At 45.8% G+C, this 13123-nt stretch overlaps 4 protein-coding genes across 4 annotated transcripts; 1 reads left to right on the top strand and 3 right to left on the bottom strand.

Annotated features, from left to right (window-relative positions):
* Positions 1 to 825: 825 nt before the first annotated feature.
* Positions 826 to 2900, bottom strand: PHALS_01187 (serine arginine-rich splicing factor 33-like; the record flags this gene model as incomplete). Its single annotated transcript, XM_024731003.1, has 9 exons — positions 826 to 1180; positions 1249 to 1407; positions 1496 to 1573; positions 1657 to 1779; positions 1957 to 2226; positions 2325 to 2371; positions 2433 to 2558; positions 2625 to 2680; positions 2768 to 2900. The coding sequence occupies 9 exons, from the start codon at positions 2898 to 2900 to the stop codon at positions 826 to 828; spliced, it is 1347 nt and encodes a 448-aa protein (XP_024581224.1).
* An 83-nt stretch (positions 2901 to 2983) lies between these two features.
* On the top strand, positions 2984 to 10135 carry PHALS_01186 (Uncharacterized conserved protein; the record flags this gene model as incomplete). The annotated part of the gene is made up of 1 exon (XM_024731001.1): positions 2984 to 10135. One exon carries the CDS (start codon positions 2984 to 2986, stop codon positions 10133 to 10135), a length of 7152 nt encoding a protein of 2383 aa, XP_024581223.1.
* A 94-nt stretch (positions 10136 to 10229) lies between these two features.
* Positions 10230 to 11360, bottom strand: PHALS_01185 (Centromere subunit L; the record flags this gene model as incomplete). The annotated part of the gene is made up of 3 exons (XM_024731000.1): positions 10230 to 10331; positions 10406 to 10524; positions 10580 to 11360. The coding sequence occupies 3 exons, from the start codon at positions 11358 to 11360 to the stop codon at positions 10230 to 10232; spliced, it is 1002 nt and encodes a 333-aa protein (XP_024581222.1).
* Positions 11361 to 11644: 284 nt separating this feature from the next.
* Positions 11645 to 12935, bottom strand: PHALS_01184 (SNARE protein TLG1/Syntaxin 6; the record flags this gene model as incomplete). The annotated part of the gene is made up of 7 exons (XM_024730999.1): positions 11645 to 11734; positions 11793 to 12021; positions 12087 to 12139; positions 12204 to 12261; positions 12330 to 12521; positions 12801 to 12833; positions 12931 to 12935. 7 exons carry the CDS (start codon positions 12933 to 12935, stop codon positions 11645 to 11647), a joined length of 660 nt encoding a protein of 219 aa, XP_024581221.1.
* Between the last annotated feature and the right edge of the window lie 188 nt (positions 12936 to 13123).

Raw genomic sequence — 13123 nt, 5'->3', positions numbered from 1 at the left:
CACCTTGCTCGCCGATCCACTTGATCGCCTCCTGCTTCTTTCCGAGCTCAATTGCTTGTTACATGGTCGATTTTAAAATAACGGCCCAATGCTAAGGTGTTTACAGCGGCCATTTATTTGAATAGGTCTTTTAATCGAAGCGGTTTTTTTTTTTGTCGAAAATTCGATGGGGGCTTGTAATAGTAGTAGGTCTTCTATTCGCAAAAATCCATTAAGTTGAAATTTTATGAAGCCTTAAACATAATATTGCATATGTCGGGCCATACAATGATTATGCTTTTTTTGTATGAAGCTGTGTGAAATTGAATATCCCCGATTACCACGAATTTCGACCGTGCAAGTGCATGCTCAAGTCAATTTCGGTTCATACTTCAGGCAACGAATTCACTAGGGATTTGATCGGACCGTCGAACAGTAGGAATAAAGAATTCTGTAAGAGTAATCGAGTGCCTACAGCGGTGCGGACGGTAAGAATATGTTAGAACTTATTCCGTACTAGACTGGAAAGTATCCTTGGTCAAGTAGCGTCCGAAAAAGGTCGAGCACATAATTCAACGTTGGACCTGACAGCTAGCAAGGTCAGCGTTTACGTTGTGTCAATATTCTTCCTCTTCTTCTCTTGAATAAATAGTTGTAGTAGCTACGCTTCTTTGTTTTATTTGCTTTGTTTCTTTCAGCTTGGATCTTCATGATCTTCAGACTTTAATTCTCTGATGGCCTGTCTTGTACCTATATGTCAAAAATTGACAAATGTCCATACCCCTGTAGCCATCCGCGTTAAGCTATTGAAATAGCAAATCGAGCGACAGGTCACGTATTTTTTGCTTAGCCAGTGGAGCGGTGGTCATCCTCAACGCGAGGTGAAAGCGAGTAAGAACGGTCTTTCAATCGGTGCGGTGAAGGCGATGAGGAACGTGCTGCCGGCGATGTCGATCGGCGAGGTGACAAAGACCGGCGCGGTGACTCTTTAGCAAGAGGTGAGCGCATGATCGACGGAATTCGCGAACGAGACCGCAAACGTGAACGAGAACGAGATCGAGCCTTAGCAGGAGAACGCGAACGCGATGAGCGCCTAACCGGAGCCCGACGGTCATAAGAGCGAGAACGAGATCGCCCACGTGCTGGACGGCGGCGCGGAGACCTCGAGCGCGAGTGTCGGCGCTCCCCACGCCTTTCCATTCTGCATGTATCAAAAAGAGACGCTAGTTGGCAAACATCGGACAAATGAGATGAAATGAGTTGACGCACCTTTCGCGCTCGCGCATTTGGTCCGTTGATTTTCGCCGCTCTTGGGCAAACACCACACGAAGATCACGGCCATCAATGCGAATGCCATCTAAATTACGCCGTGCGTCATCGGCTTCACGTTCGCTGCAAAACTCAACGAATGCAAACCCCTTTGGTTCTCTACGTGATATGTACAAGATATGCGTCAAAAGAGTTGTACAGCTCCCTTCTTAATGGCGAACAAGCGATTGATCAGGAATGAACGTACTTGGTGTGGAAGTTTTTAGGGATGTATACGTCACGCACCTCCCCATAGCGCTCAAATTCCTTGCGAAGGTCTTCGGGTCTAATAATCAAGGAAAATGTGAATCTGATAGTTATTGTACGGCAGCCAGATTGGGCTAACGGGTCTGACAGGACAAAACTAACTTCAAACGGTGGCTAATGTTGCGCACCAGCAGCGAGACTCCACGACTTCCCATGTTGGTCAAATTCTGTACAGGCTTTAATCTTTCGCTGCGTTTTCTCGAGTGGCTGTCTACATGGAAGTTACTAAAGCCAACCAACCACTCATACATTTTAAATTTCTTCTAACGAATTATAAAGTAACCACCAATCGACGCGACAGACGTTTTTCAAAGCCGTTGATTGGATTATAAGAAAAAAATCTCGCAAGACTTTTGCTACAATTTAGACAGCACGACCCACCAAAGCGTGAAACAAGTGCACCCTGCGATCACTACAGCAATAATGATGTTGTTTCGCATCTTCTTGCGACGAATTTGTTCGACAAGCGTATTTATTCCAGTAAAAGAGCTGGCCACCGTCGAAACTTTACCGCGAGACGATGTGAAATACCGGCGTTGGTTTTCGAGCGCGTTTTTTGTTGCCATGGCCTGCTCAATAACAATGCTGGTCATGGAGCGTGTCGAGTCTACAGTTCGGCGCTCATTTAATAACGAATTCATCTCAGCATCTTCCGGAACACCACTGTATACTCTACAGAAATAAATTCACAAAAACAGAATCCAAAGATTGGCACAGCCCTGATCTACCGATATCTTCAACTGATGTGAGGGCGACATTATTGCACCTACCTGTCTCCAAATAAACTTTGTGCATCACGTTTTTCTTGCAACGAGCTCTGAAAACGGAACAATGAAAACAAATGCAAGCTTTGTATAAAATAAGACAGCATTGCTTACCATGGAGCGACGAAATTTTGTGTTAAGGTCGAAATATATTTCTCGGTAGCGCTTTAATATGGCGTCCTGTGCCTTTATGGATGATTTATTTACCACGACAGTCATCTCGTCGATCGTGTCTGAGAGCTACACACAACACACCAAGCTATGAGCAACAACTTGCCTCATTTATCCGAGCACGTTGACAGTCACCTTTGATAATCCGTTCTCAATATCTAGCATCAATTTCCTCTCATTAACACTCTCTTCTGGAAGATTTCAGTCCCACCAATTTCGATAAGAAGGGCATGAGAGTTATTCGCGCTACCAACATCTTAAAGTCTTTCTCTTCGCACCCTCAATATTAGAAATGACCGTCTGCCGTACTTTTGGTCTGATCAATGAAATATAGGTCGTGATTTTGTCCTCGAGCGTGTGCTCCGTCGCCCGCGCACAATTCCGGATCTCTTCCCACGAGCGCGACGTCATGATTACTTGAATGTAAGTTATAGTTTCTCCTTTCCCAAATCCCATTGGCCAATAACCCTCAGTCTTTTGAACACACGCGTCGAATGAAGGGCGCCGCTCGGCGGCTAGCAGCCGCACTGGAAATCATACGCACGGGTACTGGCTCCACAAAGGATATGAAGGCACAGCACAAAGAAATTGTACAGTCGCTGATTGCACTGCAGCGTCTGTGGAAGCCAGATCTGCTGTCAGATTCTACATCAGCCATTGACCGAAGCAGCAAGAGCAATACGGCGCTCTTCGAGCTGCTGCTGACCACGCTCATTGTGTACAGCGGTGGATATATGGGCAATAGTAACGCAGGATTGGCAAGTGGTAATTCGGGCGGGTTTATAGCATCGTCCAATGCCTCTACGTCCGAGTGTGTGCACCACCTTGTGTGTGACCTTCTTGTGCGCTCCTTTGAATTTTCTGCCGTTCCGATGATCAATAACACACTGCTTGGCAAGAATACATCGCTTTTTGTCAAGGTGTCGCTAATTATGGTAGTCTGTCGTTTGCCACTGCAAGAGACACTACAGTTTTTTCCTGATGCTATGGTTGTGGCCAATAAAAACATCCGAGGGGCGGATCAATACATGAAACAGTGCCTTATTGAAAGTGTGGCTTATGCTCTCGAAGGAGACTCAAACCGACTGATGGCATTTCATGCAGAAGCTCTAAAAATCGTGTACAAAACATTCCAAGACAAGGTACCAGAAGTACGGATAGCTGCCGCGAGGCTGCTGCAAGTCGTGGCAGAGCGCACCTTTGTGTCAGCAGCGTCAAGTACTGGAGGTAATGCCACTAGCGAAAGTCAGGCCGGAAGCAGCTCCAATGGAAGTGTGAGTGGAAGTGGCAATGGTACGGGAGCATCGGCAGGAACGAGTGCAGGAAGCAGCAGTCCGAGCTCACCTGGCGTGTCGCTCGAGGGGATCATGCAAGTTACTGCAAAAGGGATAGATGATGCTGCACCTGAAGCAAGAAGAGCGTACTCTGTGGTATTCGGTGTGGTGCTTGCCAAGTATGCAACGACATCTTCAGGAGACACAGACATACAAGCAGGAGGCGAATATAATGGAACAAGCACTATTAGAAGCAATGTCGAAGATGGAACTGGCAGAGGATCGACGATACCCGAGACTCCCTCTAGCAGTGCCGGAAAAATTAAATCTGGCTTCAAGCTACATGTTCCCGGAATTAATTTGCCGTCTTCTCTCTCGCGTCGAAAGGCTGCTACAGTTAACTTCTCCACAATCGCACACGTGGTCACATATTTTAAAGATATGATTACTAGTAAATATCTTTCGACGAATTCAGGTCAAGGCCACGGAGGTATTTTGGCTTCATTTTCTATCGCTTTGTGCAGTATGTTTGAGCGCTTACCGCCAGATTTAATAGCTGAGTCACAGCTTCGTGAAATTATGGATGCTACGTTTTCTATCCTTGACCATCCGTTCGCACTCGGGGATCTGACCAGAGCACGCAATGCTGCGGGCTTTGTACTGCGCTATGGACTTAATGGGTCTCTTAACGAGCACAAACAAGAAATACTTTTAGGTATTTATATACAAAAGCTTAAGGCTAAGAATCAAGCAGCAGAGTCAAATCATCACAAGATTTTGTCGATACTAGTCGAAATTAGTCACATGTTTCACTCCATGGGCGAATCTGCTGTTACTCAAGCACGTGATGCTAGTGATGTGCTCCAAAATCTCATTTGCCATGAAAAACAAAGCGTTCGATTTCAAGCAGCTGTTGCGCTGGCTTCACTTGTCACCGCGATTCCGTATCGGCTTAAAAACGTGCTGACGAGGTGTCTTCAGGGTCTTCGTGATACTGCAGAGTATCTTATGCGAGGAGGTCCGGACATTGACGAAGTAGATACTATAGAGTTGGCTCCAAAGACAAAAGGTTGGCTTCACGACAGCAAAGACATGAGTAAGAATCACTTGTATGCGATTCAAGGCAAATCTGCTGCAATTGTCCATATTCTTCGCGCTATGAAGGTAGAAGGTAGGGAAGGATTATCTCAAGCGATTATGGACGATATATATACCATATCGGAAGAACTTGTGGAGAGTCAGTTTCTCAATGAATGTGCTGACAGCATCTGGCTCACCTGCACGCGAGCAGGATGGACGTTGATTGGAAGTCTTGTCTCCATGAATGACGAACAGTGGATCAGGGCAAATTTAGAAAAGCTCTTGAATTTATGGCTTAAATCTAGTGTTCTGCACAGTCGCGAATCATCTTTGGAGCTACTGCGCATTGAAGCCGCTGTCATTGCCTTGAGTGCCTTTTTGTTCAACTGCCAGGATGCCACCATAGAAGCTGATAACGACATCTACGTTCTTGCAAGTCACGTACTTCACGTTTATCTACTGGCGACACAAAACACTCTTAGCCATCCACCAAAGCGCCGCGGCCAAATCGCCCGATACCGCCTCATTGGGTGCATCCTTGACTGTTTTTCGATGCTCCCACCTGTGTACAGTGATTCATACATTGTGCTGTTAGATCTTATTGCTGAACATACTATAGCGCAGGCATTGACCAACTTAAGGCACTCGGCACTGGTCCCGACAAAGTCGACATACCTCCAAAGTGTACTCTCCTCGTATGATGATACGCTTGACGCGATTGCTCTTTCACGATTAGAAGCAGGCGATAAGCCATCGCCGCTGTACTCACGAGAGCTCAATCATATTCTTGCTTTGCAGCAACGAGAAAATGCGCTCACCGATATTGAGCTGGAAGTACAGTATCTTGATACGTTTTGGAGATCAATTGCGGAACAGGATCCTGTGAACGGTATAATTAAGCGTGCAAATCGCAGTCCAATCACATATGTTCGCCTTGTGGATACTTGTGTGCTTTTGTTTGGTCGTCTATTTCATTTTATTCCAGAAGACCTGCAGTTGCGATGTCTCCAGCAATACGCAGGAGCTCTATCCGATGTCCGAGCCGATTGCGAAGTTAACGTCTGCTCATTATTGTTCGCGGTTATTACTGAAGCTAAACGATTGGATTTAGCTGGCGCTGCGATAACTTCTTCAGCATTGCTATCTGCTACATCGTGGCCCCTTCAAATGCAAACAATGTTGTGTGAAATGATCGCAAGTGAAAAGGCAGATGTGCGTCGTGGTGCCGGCGAAGCATTAGGTTTATTATCGCTTAATCTCGACGAAAGCCATTGCAAAATATTAATCAGTGATTTAGAAAAGCGATTATTGGTATATAAGCAATCCCAAGGAGCCTCTAGCGTCACTTTCGGCTCCGCCGCCGAAATAAACGTGTCAAGTCTGTCAGCCGGAACAGCTTTTGCGTTAGCTTGCATTAAACGTAGTTGCGGCTCACGCATCGCCATCAACACAGGATTAATTTTCCGTTTTACTCGTGAATATTCACAACCTCTTCGTACATGGATTTTGCATTCATGGGGCATAATTTTAGAATCGGTAAGCTCTACTGGCGGCGACTACGAGCATTTTGTTAGGTCAACGTTTTCTTTACTGGAAGCGCATATCATGGCAGGGTTTGTGTATTCGAAGGTGCACAATGATGGGTTACGTTGGCAAATAGGTACAAAGGTTGCTTTGGGGCAGATTATCAATGATGTGGTGGCAGTACTTGGCCCAGAGCTTGATGGAACCAGTGATCGTCTAAACAAAATTTACTCATACTGGATGCTGCTTCGTCAAGATGGTGATACGCGTGTGGAGTTGGAGTTCTTGAGATTTTTGGAGCAAGTAGCCGTATTCGCTCCATCCCGTTTTCAGTATGTGGATCTAAAGTATTTATTGTACATTTTGTCTGACACTGCGCTACTTAACTCTGGAAATCCTTTTACAGTGACAGCACAAAATATTAGATCCTCAAACTCATCATATGTAGGCTGTGGAATGAATATGGCCACACTTGGGAGGTTTGACGAGCCGTTCGAGCACAGTGGGCTCCTTAACGTTGGTGTATATACGAACGGTTGGTCCCGTAGTATTCTGCGAATTGTCGGTCTGTCGTGCCTTCGTACACTGGTGGAACGGGATCCAACCTTAATTCGCCGTCAAAATATTTTTTGTCTACTGTTTTCGGCACTTCACGCTGAGTACAAAACGCTGGTGTGGACTTATCTGCCTGGACTTCATGACATGTGGAACTCACATTCATTCAATTTTGCAGAATCGAGGCCTATGCAGCAAATTAGCATTGATGTGTTGCAGAGCACAGCTAAGGCTCTTTTAGACGTGGTAGGGACAGATCACGAGCGCGCTGAGCCATGCCTCTGGGCTCTGTTGTGTCGTAGCATTGCCATCGGGGAATCAGCGAGTACTGCCACCGATGCTAAGGAATTTATGAAAAGCCCGAAAGCTATCAACTCGGAACGCTCACCATCATCAAGTATCAAAGCGTCAGGAGAGCAGGGGGAGTGGTCTTTCTATCCTGGCCTGGATGTATCGAAAGTTGACGACAGTTCACTTGCATCTGCGGCTGTTACAGCTCAAGTGCAAACGTGGCGAAAAACAAAAGCAACCGTGGAAGGCCTTATTGCTTTGATGCCACCAGTGTCACGACAGGTGCGTCACTTTGCAGTGGAATGCGTCATACGTGTGTTTGAAATAATGGCAGTGAACCCACCAGTGACAAGTGGTGCGTGTCTGACCACACAGTTGCATTTTGATCTCACTGCGGCGCGCCGCTATTTTTTGGAAGTTATTACTGGTGAGACATCGGCCAATTCCAATCTTCAAAATTTTTTGTGTATGTTCTTGGACGAATTTGTGACTCTCGCGTGCCAAGTTGCCACAACAGTCGCGGCGGATGAGGAGCTTCTCATGTATCAGTGTGTGGGTCTTCGTCTATTGAATTTGTTGGTTAGAAATTTTGCCGAAGCCCGTGATCCTGAAGTGTCTACGGGAGATGCATACTTATTGGATCCGTACCGTGCCCAGCTTTCGTCCGCTCTCCGTCATTCTTTGAAGCAGGTACAAGCAGAGTCTCCGCCATTAGATTCGGGAAAAGCTGATAACGAAGATAAGTTTTTTTTCGCGCCATTACTCATTGAAGCACATTGCATTGCGGGTGCTTGTGTCTCCGCTCATCTAATTCAAGACAAGGTAGCATTAGGACGCATTCTGAAAGCAGTTATGACGTCAGACTATGGCCACGAGCATTTTATTGGAGATAACCTCACCCGCATTTCTCTTTCACTAGCAAATTTGGCGTCAGTGGGAGGATTAGTTACCTCTTGTGTCATGCTGGCGATAGCTCAGAACGATGCGCATGATGATGAATACCGAGCTATCACGACATCCCCACTTGTAAAGGCGTTGACAAGTGTCTTATCAGAAGGTACTGAGTATCTCTTTAAGTGTTGGATGGATTCAACTTTTGCCTACGCCGCCGTCATGCAAGATTGTGCACTGTGGGCACAGCTAGAAGCATCATTTGGTGATATAATGTCAATTCATGAGGGAGTGGCAATGCCAGCACTTCAGATGCCCTTTCCACCCGTAAATTTTAGCGCAAACGCGCCAGCGGCTGCTTTATCATCGTCAAAGTGTTTAAGAACACTGTACAAGCGGTACTGGCCAAAAATTGTCAATGCAATGGCAATTTCACAAATTTACTTGCCGAAATGTGTTTCTATTAGTGGTGCCCAAGCAAATAGGATTCTGATGTGGACGTTTGTCTTGCTATCTAGTGCAATTCTCCATATTAATGCCAACGCTCGTGATAGTGTGGAAGACAAAGAGGATTTGCCGGCAGTTTTTCGCAGTGTTCCGCTGCTGCTGAGAACTTTAGTAGAATGTCCACCTAATCAAGGTTGCACCTTATCCAGTAACTTCTTGGTGCTACTGATTGCTTCAATCCACGCTCTCAGACTTGCAAGTAAGCGGTGCTGTGGCCTTGCGCAAGTAGAGGCTCTCAAAGCGATGTTTTCTTGCTTATCGCGCAAGAGCCTTGATTTCGCTAAAGACTTCTGCTGCTCTGAAACTGAAGGACAGCAGCACAGAAATTCACTCGTTAATGCCGTAGTGCAAGCCGGAGCGTGCCCCATAGATGTGATATTACAACTTTGTGATGCTGCTGAGCAGACTAGGCATGCTCGGGCAGTAAGTGTCGGTAGCAGGACCACAGAAACCCGTCAAAGCTCTGTTGCGAGTGTCAAAGATACCAAACACATGACTGAAGTCATTCAATTTGCTACCAATGGAATCATTCTTTTGCATTCGACCGAAGAAGCGCGACATGGGGTGATATGCTTGTTAGCTAAAGTACAGCAAGTTATTTGTGCTGTTGCTAGTTGCTACTATCCATCCTCAGTCAAGGACGCTGTGGTAACGCTTAGTCGTGCTTCCGTCGGGTCAGTACTTGCTCTGGCACGTACACTGGACAGCAGCAACGATGCATCCGCTGACATTTTGACCCAAATCAAAATAAGCATGAGTAGTTGCTTTATTGATCTTGCCGAGTGGGTCAAAAATGATTTTCGCATTTCACCAAGATTTTCACTGCAGATCGTGGCAAATTTTGCCATCGAATTTCCAACGTTTCTACAAGCAGATGCAGAGCGTTTGCACTATGAAGTCTCCAACACAATTTTGACAGAATTTGGAAGATTTACATCACCTCAACTCCACGACAACGAGAATATAAAAGAGCAACATACCGCCGCCAAAGTAGAATTACTGCGAGGTTTGCACGCTATTATAATAAAGCTGATCGACGCGCGGCAAATGTCCACTACAAATCGCTATCTGAGGGCTCTCGGACCACATCTCGTTGATACAGTTTGCGCATCAAACGGATATCCGAAAAATTCTGCTGAGCTCGATGAAATGGATGCAGCAGAAGCGCTACTTCGTATGCTGACGATGCAGCTAAACGATCAATATGGGTCCCAGTTTGTGCACATGGTGCTACCAAGATTCGCGATCGTGCTTGGCTATCCCTTCTCCCCGGCACATGATCATGTGATTTCTGGTCAATTTTCTGGTATCCTTGCACGACTGCTATTATGCTTAGCGCAGACTCATGCCGTTGCATTCAGGGAAGCCGTTACATCGATGGTGCCGGCGTTACGTATAGTGCTTGAGACGTCACTGCGCCTCGCTATCATGGGCTCCAACGCTCCTGAACAACGCGAACAATCATCTTTAGTGCAGGAGAGTAGCATATCCGCCTTAAAACTTGATCTAAGCCGATACAATTGATCTATCAAGCGAGATTTGTAAACAGTACATTGTTATTGCAACGTCGCTACTCATCAGGACGACATCAAATCAATCTGGTCTGTTTATGACAATTCTAAAGTGTCGTCTCTGGACAAGAATACGTAGCACGAGACTGCAGTGCCGGGAGCTCCAACAAAGTAGTCAGAACAGCATGTACGAAGTCCATACTGTAAAGCTATACAAATTTACAACATTCGTCAGTGAGATTAAAACACTTTCAAAGTGTAAACAAACGCGTTCAGCGCGCACCTCCACGCTACCGTTTGAGTGAATTACCACTTGCTGCATCTCAACTCGCTCAAGTTCGCACGTAGACAAATCAAATGGCAAAGAGTCGAAATAAAGTAGCTCTACAAGCTCAATCAGCTCTGGAAACAGCAGTCAAACGCACATGCATTCATAAGTTTTAAAATTGTTGCGTACCTGGCACGTGAGGATGTGGATGATTGCCTTTAGATCTGTCGTTATTCTGCCAAAATAGTCGACGCAACGTGACCCAGGGCACTGTCATTGTGTACGTACGTAAAACGCCCGCCTCATTCGTTGCGCGGTACTCGAGCAGTAGCGGTGCCTTGGGTGGTTCGTTATACCTGCCAAAATAATTTGCTTGTATTTCCTGAGAGTCACCTCCTCGCTCTTCGCTTACAATTGAAATTTCTTCAGCTACAAGACTCGCCACAGCCCAATCACGTGCCATACGCTTGAGATTCTGTTGCTGAATATGCACTACGTGTATACTCACTACACATTGAAAGCAGTGCTGCAGCCAGGAACAAATCCAGCGCAGCAGCTCTGCATCTCCTCTCATTAAAATCAGCTGCTGTCTTTCACGTCCTTTAGGCGGAAAGCGCTGCTCCACGTCGGTCTGTAGGTACAGCACGAAGCCTCCCGAGCGTTCAAATCCTTCTCCCTGTGCCAATGTGGCATTAACTTTTATATTGCGACGATTATCGCGCTCTTCGTGAATCTCAAAGACCACTAACTTCTCCGCATTTTGAATGCTTACACTATATCCAAACTGCTGGCCGCACGCTCGTAGCGCGGCAGCACGTAGAGTTTTGACTAAGTCGTGAGCATATTCGCTGAGCTGACTGCATTCAAAATGAAATAGCGGTGATGCATAGTGAAGAAACCAGCGGCGGTGTAACAGAACATGTTCTAGACCTGAACGCTCGCGCTCAAGCACAGCAGCTTCTCGCACCATCTCTTTTGACCTGTCAGAACGCTCAGGAGCCTGCTTGTGCTGTGATGGATGCAGTAGTGAGCTGTAGGTCTCGCAAAATTTTTGCTGCTCTGCGGATGGGATGGTCGTATCGGGTGGCGCGATAATAGCGAGCGCAAATTTCTACTTCTGTAATGTTCAGGAGCAGCAAATTGTCATGATGCAGAATAAAACGTTAGAGCAGAAAATGTTTTGTTTAAATTCAAGGTTCATACATAACGACACTTATAACGCCAGATACCACCAGTATATAATACTAAGACTACCTATCCGCCGGTTAGAAGAAGGAATATGAGAATCAAAGTGAGAACGAGGATAATCAAGTAAAGCCTGGTGTTATTGCTTTGTTTTGCCACCTACAAAAACATTAAATAACAGATACGATAAAGATATCAAAAGAGCAATTTATCGCACCCGTGCTGCACGCGCACCCTCAGACTCGAGTCCGTCCGTCACACGAGCCACGTCGTTATCAATGTCGTTCAACAGCCGCACGTGCAGCTCCGTCTCATCCTTAACAGACAGGCTGTAATTTCGTAAGTTGGACACGCCATAACTAATCAAGTCCAGCTGCTGGTCTTGGTCCTTCATGATCTGGTTCTGCATCTTCAGCAATCGTGATGGCGCATCCGCCGTACCAGGACTGCTTCAGACAGCACAACATTCAGACCTTCGTACAGCATTCAGAGGTTTGAATAGTCAACACACGTTACTGCCTCTTTTGAAATCTTCCGACTGTCATACATGTCCAGATTCTCTTGCTATTCAACAAATTATGCTAGAATTAAAACACCCCTTTCTTCATCACATAGTGCATTGTCGTACTTGATCCTGCACTAACTGTTTGAGCAGTAGTTCCCGACGGTCAATCTCTTCTTTTGTTCTATGTGGCATCAAAGTGTTATTTGAGCCTGAAGATAAGCGCATTTAGAAGAGGCCACGAAGCCGTACACTATACTGGATGATCTCTTAAGCTGATCAAAGTCGCGCTTCAGCCGCGATACACTCTGCTGTAGTGCAAAGACACTAGTGCCGATGGTACTCGAGTTATCTGTGCGGATTTTGCTGGACAAGATTTTTTCTTGACCGCGTGCGTTTTCCAGCCGGTCAAGCCATGAAGCCCAAGCCGTCGCGCTCATATTCCTGTAAGATGATTGAAGTAATGGAAACAGATGAACAAAATGTAAGAATTAGGGGACTATTTCAGGCCTCTTATATTTTGGTATTCATCAAATAAAAAATTCTGGCGCATCAATGATTGTAATTTGGTTAACTTGGGTATCATGATAATAAGGTCATCGTTCGCTTATCCAATCATTGATTTATTGCCTCCGTTTTTGTAAGCCTTAATCAATTCCGTTTGCTCCGATGTGATACAATCCAAAACACTATTGTGTGCTGGGTTCCAAGGTACTGACCAACCACGGAGCGATCTCAAGCAACAGACCAAAATTCCTGCCCCATAATTTACATAAGAAATGTAGGAATAATGAAGTTAGCCATCTTCCATTAGGTGATTATTTGAATTTCGCAACGCGGAAACACGACTCACACCATCTACGAGCCCAGTGACAAATTTTCTAGATCTCATTTCAACAACTGCTGGGTTTCTTCGAACAGACGTTTGGGCTTGTTGGAACGGGGTTACACGTACCCTTGTATGAAAGGGCGTGCAGCGGGGCTGCCGTAGCAAAACGCTTGAGGAAGCTTATTTTAGGTCACAGACCTTTCGTCCTTATAAGAAC

The sequence above is a fragment of the Plasmopara halstedii genome, assembly GCF_900000015.1.
Source record: "Plasmopara halstedii genome assembly, contig: Scaffold_1343, whole genome shotgun sequence".
Lineage (NCBI taxonomy): Eukaryota > Oomycota > Peronosporomycetes > Peronosporales > Peronosporaceae > Plasmopara > Plasmopara halstedii.
Note: the sequence above shows the minus strand (reverse complement) of the source record. Positions and strands in the feature narration are given on the sequence as shown.